This window comes from Rhinolophus sinicus, chromosome 5, assembly GCF_057876585.1.
Source record: "Rhinolophus sinicus isolate RSI-liver-muscle chromosome 5, RSI-T2T, whole genome shotgun sequence".
NCBI classification, from domain to species: domain Eukaryota; kingdom Metazoa; phylum Chordata; class Mammalia; order Chiroptera; family Rhinolophidae; genus Rhinolophus; species Rhinolophus sinicus.
The window spans coordinates 37720247-37727476 of record NC_142505.1 but is presented as its reverse complement, the minus strand read 5'-3'; the positions used below and the strand labels follow the sequence as shown (position 1 = coordinate 37727476).

Here is a 7230-nt window from a genome sequence, read left to right as displayed (position 1 = left end):
GTTCATTAGATTCAAGGTATTAGTATTAGGATGCCTCCCAATCCTTTAACTCACAAAAACTCAAATCACTTGCGTATCCTGTTGATGCTAGCTTCTGAGTGAAAGAGGAAGAACTCAGTCTGGTAAAAAGAGCATTAGTTTTCAAGATAGACTTGGGTTCAGATCTGAAGTCCATCACTCCTTCTTGAGCAGTGTGGCATGGAGCATATTAGTTAATCCATTTGGGTCTCAGTTTCTCCTCTATAAGTTGGAGAAAATGCCTATATTTTGGTATTACAATCTAAACTGCAGCATACAAAGTGCTTCTGGGTTCCAATGCTGGGTACATAGTGGGCACTCAATAAAATTTTTCATTATTACTGTTATTTCCACACCCACTTCCCAAAAACCTGTAAAGTATCTCACTGCCCCAATCCATTTCTTCATACACATCTATAAAAGGCATATCTTATGGTATCAGATATGAACCAGCTTCTTTTCTGGCCCAGTGTTTCCCAATTGCTAACTGAATCAAAGCCCAGTTCCTCCCTATTTAAAAATCTTTTAAGTTTTAGCCCCACCCTTCCTCTCCAGCCTTCTCCCTCACCACCCTTCTCAATGAATATAACCAAATTCAGTATGTAATGGTTTAAAGAATGAATTTATAGTATAGAATGTTACTCAGCACAGAACTGCAGAACTGAATGTTACTTAACTGTAGTAGAAAAAATGACAAAAGATATAGTCAAGGTGAGTGTGACTTGATTGCTCAGCCCCTTATCAATACCAGCTAGGTAAATCCTTGGGTACCTAGTGGAATACAAGAATTTGACTATTCTCAACTGAGTTCCTTGAGAATACAGTTGATCTAGCATTTTATTTTGTATTATTGGGTATTGTGCAAAGTCTGAAGATACTTATTCAAGTGTAAGAGTATCCATGAATCAGAAATACTGCAAGCTCCACTTCAAGCAAATTAGGTATAGTTCATATTTGTAAAATTTTCGACTCTTGTGATCCTCAAAAGCATAAGCAAAGTATTCAATTAGTCTCAATTTACATATCATAACATCACTCTGCTGGCACTAAAATCCAGTTCCAGGCCCACTCTTCTTTCTACTATTGAATATGACAGAAACACAAAATGGTACAAAAGGGAAGGGTCTTTAGAAATTATTCAACCTATTTTTTTTTTTTTTTTTTTATTGAGGAAAACTGAAGCCCACGAAGAGGTCATATTAGCAGCAAAGATCCTAAAAGCCAAATTACCTGATTCAGAGTTCATGTCTTCCTCTGAATGTCACTTTCAATACACATATTTTTATTTTTATTCATTTATTTTTGCATTTCTGAAAATCTAGAGGTCTAAGAAAACCTCCAAGGCTTCCCTCAGGCCCGAGGTACTCATTTATATGTAGCCAGAGGACACGTTTAATTTGGCCCATCGTATTTAAAAAAAGAAGAAAAGCAGAAATGGAAGGTGAAGGGTGGTTGGCAGTGGTGCAGGTCTTTAGTATTCTAGAGTCCAACTACCTTAATGAAGAGATACTTTGATGCAGTGGAAAGAGCTCAGGGCTTTGAGGACATACGGGTCTGGGATCAAATACCGACTCTACTGCTTAATATGCAGCCTTGGCCAGGGAACGTCTTTGAGCCTTAGTTTCCCCATCAGTAAAATGGAGATAATTTAGATTTCCTGTGGCACACAGCTGAGGATAGACACACATTTGGTGAATGAATAACACAGTCGATGCTCAATCAAAAGGTGATCGTGTGCAGCTGGTAGTCCCATCTCCCGGGGAGCTCCGGAACTGAAGGCTCTTCACCTCCCTCTGACCTCAGAGGCCTGAAGCTCAGCCTGGAGTCCCTTTCAAATCTTTCCAGCCTCAATCAGTGTCAGCCAAGTCCAGGGCCCGCAGAGAACTCTCTGGGCCTCTATCTCCAGGCCATCAGAATACTGTGCTTAGCGCCTTGCCTCGCCTTCATCTCTCTCCCCCTCCCTCTCCTCAGTCAGAGCCCGACAGCGCTTCCCAGCCTCTGGGACACAACTCCACTATAAGGGGAGCTTCCCCTGCCATTAGCGTCCAGCAGGGATTAAGTATTTCGTCTTTCCCATTTTTTTTTTTTTTTTTTTTACGTATCTCTCGGCTTTCAAGTTCCCGTCCAGGCTTAGCAGCACCGGGCCACTGCCCTTGATGGCCGAGGCCACACCTCCCTGCTCACGCGGCAACAGGATGGCTCCGTTGCCTAGGAAACTTGGGCGGGGCTTGGGACACTTAAGGCTTACTCCTGGTTTGCGCAGGCGCTCGCGCCGGTCCCCTATATCGCGAGAATTGTGTTACGGAAGTTCCACGTCAGTCAGTCGGCGGGTCAGCGGGTCGGTGGGTCTTTTCAGGGGTTGTGTTGCCGGTTTCAAGTGAGGGCGGACGGCCTGGGACCGACGGAGACATGGTAGGTCCAGACCCTGCAGGAGGGAGCACGGGCCCTTCGGCTGAGGCCAGTTCCTGGGGCTCCTGGACTTGGGGCCGCGGTAAGAAGCCGTCTCGGCTCCCGCTGCGGCCACCGCCTCAGGCCTTGCGGGGTCCTGGTCCAGTTTGAGTTCTGTGATGGAGGAGGCGGTGGGACCCCGGAGACCGGGATGGTTTGGGGAGGCAGTGCCTGGAATTGAGAGGTCACTAAGTTCTCCGGTGCTCAGGGCGTTTGACCGAGCTCCTGAGGTGCGCAGCGGGGTCCGTGGTGTAGGGAAATAAATACAAGAGGCCGAAAACGAACTTCGTGGAAGGCTTTGGCAAAACTACCCCATTCTGCTCTGGAAACGGTGACAGCTGGTCTTGCATTCATGTTGAACTTATTACTGGTATAATGTGTGCTGACCGCAAATTACGGACTTAAGCAGAGAAGCAAGCAAGAAAGTAAAGTATATGGAGTCAGAAGTGGAATTGCAACTGCTTTGGGATTCTGGCTTACGTTACTGGAGGGAAAAGAAGGGTTAGAGGGTTGTTTATAGAACTGGCCTGCTTTGTTGCATTTGCAAATATAGTGGCTGGTGGAAATGTCAGTCATAGCAGCACTTTTGTAATTATCACCCTCATCCCCAAAATGCGCTGAAATACTTTTGCACAAGAGTGTTACAATAATAAGAAAACAAAATACAATAGTGTGAAAATATCTTTTCTGAAAAAAATGGAAGAAAGTCAATATTTTATATTTAAACATTTTCCTGCCCTTATTTTTTCCACTTGTGAAGAAGCACAGGTTCAAAGATTTTGGAGCTTAAAGATCTTAGGAATTAAGTCCAAGTTGTTCATCTTGCAGTTAAAAAAAACTTAAAATTAAGTTTGTACAGGCTAATTGAGGCAGAGTTAGAACTACAACAGAGATTGATTCCTTGGGGAAACTGGTGAAAGTTTTGGATACTCTCAGAAAAATGCATAGACAAACACAGCATTACATAAATTACAAAGACACCCCCCCCCCCCCCCCCATCCATGAACTTTCTTGAGTCCCCAGGTTAAGAGCTCCTGAACAAGACTTCAAGTGTCTTAATTATACCACTTCATATTACGACCTGCTTTGGTCTGGGGTCTGCTGTGCTTTCAGTAATGGGCATTTTTGGAAAGGGCCTTTGGATCTGCCTAATTTAGTTTTCTTTTGCAATTTTACGTTTAAGGACGTATTTTTATAATAAAATATTACCTTCATTCGTTAACACATTTAAAATTTTTTGTGTAATATTCAAAATGTTAATTTCTTTATTCACTTATTTATCATAGGGTATTTACTGTGTGCCCTAATTCTCACAACTGGGAGAGTGAGTTATAAATAATATTTGTGGAGTGGTTACAATAGATCAGGCACTGTTCTAACTGCTTAACACTGAATTTATTTCTCATAATACTAAGAGGTAGATAATAGTATTATGACTCTTTTTACTTATGTCAAACCTGAGAGAAGTGAAGTAAACCTGTCTGTCTACTGTTGCACATTTGAAATGAGAGTGGAACTGAAATTTGAATCCAGCATGATTCTCTAGATCTGGATTATACTGTCTGTCTGTAAACCCCCATAACCCAAATACAAGCATACCTTGTTTCATTATGCTTTGTTTTATTGCACTTTGCAGATATTTTTTGTTTGTTTGTTTTTACATATTAAAGATAAGACCCTCTACCAGCAAAAAGATTACAACTTGCTAAAGGCTCAGATGATGGTTGGCATTTTTTAGCAATAAAGTATTTTTTAACTAAGGTGTGTACGTTGTTTTTTAGATATAATGCTGTTGCACACTTAATAGACTACAGTATAGTATAAGCATAACTTTTACATGCATTTGGAAACCAAAAAATTCATGTGACATGCTTTATTGCAATGGTCTGGAACAGATCACAATAATATCCAGAGTACCCCTGTTTATATAAGGTGCTGTGGAGATCAAATGAATAAGCAACTATCCTGTCCTTAGGAAGCATCTACTTTAGAAAGCAAAAAGAAAAATATACACAAATGTTAAAGGTTCAAATTAAATCTTAATTTTAACAGCATCCCATAAGAAAGGATACTTCTGGCTAGAGTAATCAGAAAGATCATATTGGTGGCAGTAGCTTTTAAGCTGAGTCCTCAAAGTCCAGCTTTTGGAAGATGGAGAGAGACGTTTAGAACTGAGGGTACAGAATGAGTACCTTAATCATCTGAGTATTTCACAGTGCCTAGTACAATGTCTCATTCAAAGTAGTCACTTAAATGTGAGAAATACGGCAAGAGCTCCTCGCTGTGCTTTTGAAACTGGGATTTGTGCTTTGGGTGTAGTTAGATGTATACTGGTATTGCTCAGTCCCCTGATCCACCTTCTCAGTAACCAATCAGTTAAGACATTTTTATGGTAAAATGTACAGTTGATTTAAGTGTCCAATTTACTAGAGGATTTAAAGTATGAGGTGGGATGGCTTATGTGAAAGCCCCACCATGGTTCCTGGCACATAGTAGACACTTCATGTTTGTTGATTCTGAAGAGACCAGAAAAAGGAGTTAAAATTTTTTATGATAATTAATGGGGCAAATTTCAGAAATGGGTGAAGTAAAAGGTCCTGCTTCCCTGAATGAGCAAAGAACGTGAAGATGATAGTTTGAAAGTAGAAAGTTTGAGATCAGGGGAAGATATGACTGGAAACATTTTTGTAGTGATTGTAGAGAAGAGCCAGAGAACTCTGGTCTTTTTAAAGTAAGTTAAGAGGTATAAGTTGTTGTTAAAAGTGAGGGAGGCATGTATAGAAAGAAGAACAAGGGTTGAAGTAATCGGTGACCCACAGTTGATACAGATGCAAAAAAATGAATAAAAGCCCTGTGAAGTGTTTGCTTTGTCTCAGGACATTATCTGTGCTGAAATTGTCTAGCAGTCTTCATTTTGTGTTGAAAGTATCCTTAAATTTCTGTCCCACTCATGATCATCATGGAAGATCACAAAAATAAAGATTTGACGGTAACTCAACCTGACAGATAAACTTTTAGGTTGTTTAAGACGAGTTGAAGGGGAGAGATGTTTTAAATCAGTCTTTGTCAATTTGCTTCCAAGAGAGAATTAAGACTACTGCCCTAAGGCATCCTGTATGTAATGAATTAACTTTTCTCCTAGAATGGTATCCTTGGGAGAATTGAGAAAATAGTTGTTTAAATCATTATCTGTTCTGTGGTTTAGATGAGGAATCCAGATTGAAAAAGTCTGTCTTAAACTATTAGTATTTTCTGGTTTGAAAGAGTATTTTAGTTCTTGTTTAAAATTGTTCTAATTTTCATTAGGTTCCTGTAACTTAAATCCGTTAAAATAATATAAACACACTTATTTTGGACTCCATAGGCCTTCATGAACGTGGATATAACCCGTGTTGATCACACATTACATTGCCTAATATTTACTAATATTATTGCCAAAATCTGCTTTTCTTCAAAGAACTTAATTTTTTTTTATTGAGGTATAATTGACATATAACATTATATTAGTTTCAGGTGTACAATATAAATATGATCAGATATTTCTATATCTTGTGAAATGATCACAATAAGTCTATTTAACATCCATCACAATACATAGTTACAAGTATTTGTTTCTTCTTATGATGAGAACTTTTAAGATCCACTCTTTTAGCAACTTGCAAATATGCAACACAGTATTATTAATTATAGTCACCATGCTGTGCATTACATCCCCATGACTTATTTTACAACTGGAAGTTTGTTCCCTTTGATTCCCTTCACCCATTTCATTGATCCCCCATCCTCCTCTTGTAATCACCAATATGTTCTCTGTGAACAGATCTATACACTTGGTTTTTGTTGTTGTTGTTGTTGTTTTTGTTTTAAGAGTCCACATATAAGTGAGATCATACAGTATTTGTCGTTTTCTGTCTGACTTATTTCATTTAGCGTAATGCCCTCAAGCTCCATCCATGTTGTTGCAAGTGGCAAGGTTTCATTCTTTTTATGGCTGAATAATATACCATTGTGTGTGTGTGTGTGTGTGTCTCTGTCTTCATTCATTCATTCATGGACACTTGGGTTGTTTCCATGTCTTGGCTAATGTAAATAATGCTGCTGTGAACATGGGAATGCATATATCTTTCAGAGTTGGTGTTTTTGTTTCTTTGCACAAATACCCAGAAGTGGAATTGCTGGATCATATGGTAGTTCTATTTTTAATTTTTTGAAGAACCTCCGTACTGTTTTCCATAGTGGTTGCACCAATTTACATTCCCACCAAGAGTGCACAAGGGTTCCCTTTTCTCCATATCTTCATCTACACATTATGTCTTGTGTTTTTGATAATAGCCATTCTAACAGGTGTGAGGTGATATTATGGTTTTGATTTGCATTTTCCTGATGATTAATGATATTGAGTATCTTTTCATGCACCTGTTGGCCACCTGTATGTCTTTAGAAATATATCTATTCAGATCTTCTGCACGTTTTTAAATTTGATTTTTTGTTTTGTATTGCTGTTGATTAGTATGAGGTCTTTATATGTTTTGGTTATTATCCCCTTGTCATATATATGATTTGCAAATATTTTCTCCCTTTCTGTAGGTTGCTTTTTCTTTTTGTTGGTGGTTGCCTTTGCTGAGTGGAAGCTTTTTAGTTTGATGTCGTCCCACGTGTTTATTTTTGCTTTTGTTCCCTTTGTTTTTGGTGTCATTCAAAAAATCATCTCTAAGACAGATGTCAGGGTGCTTTTTTCCTACGTATCCTTCTAGGAGTTTTACG

General features: G+C 39.2%; 1 protein-coding gene across 1 annotated transcript in view; it reads left to right on the top strand.

The window, feature by feature from the left end:
- Positions 1-2278: 2278 nt before the first annotated feature.
- COPB2 (coat protein complex I subunit beta 2) overlaps positions 2279-7230 on the top strand; it is a 30586-nt gene continuing 25634 nt past the window's right edge. Inside the window, exon 1 of the mRNA XM_019747541.3 lies at positions 2279-2430. Coding sequence (XP_019603100.1) covers positions 2428-2430 — 3 coding nt within the window. The 5' untranslated portion in view covers positions 2279-2427. The remainder of the gene's footprint in view (positions 2431-7230) is intronic.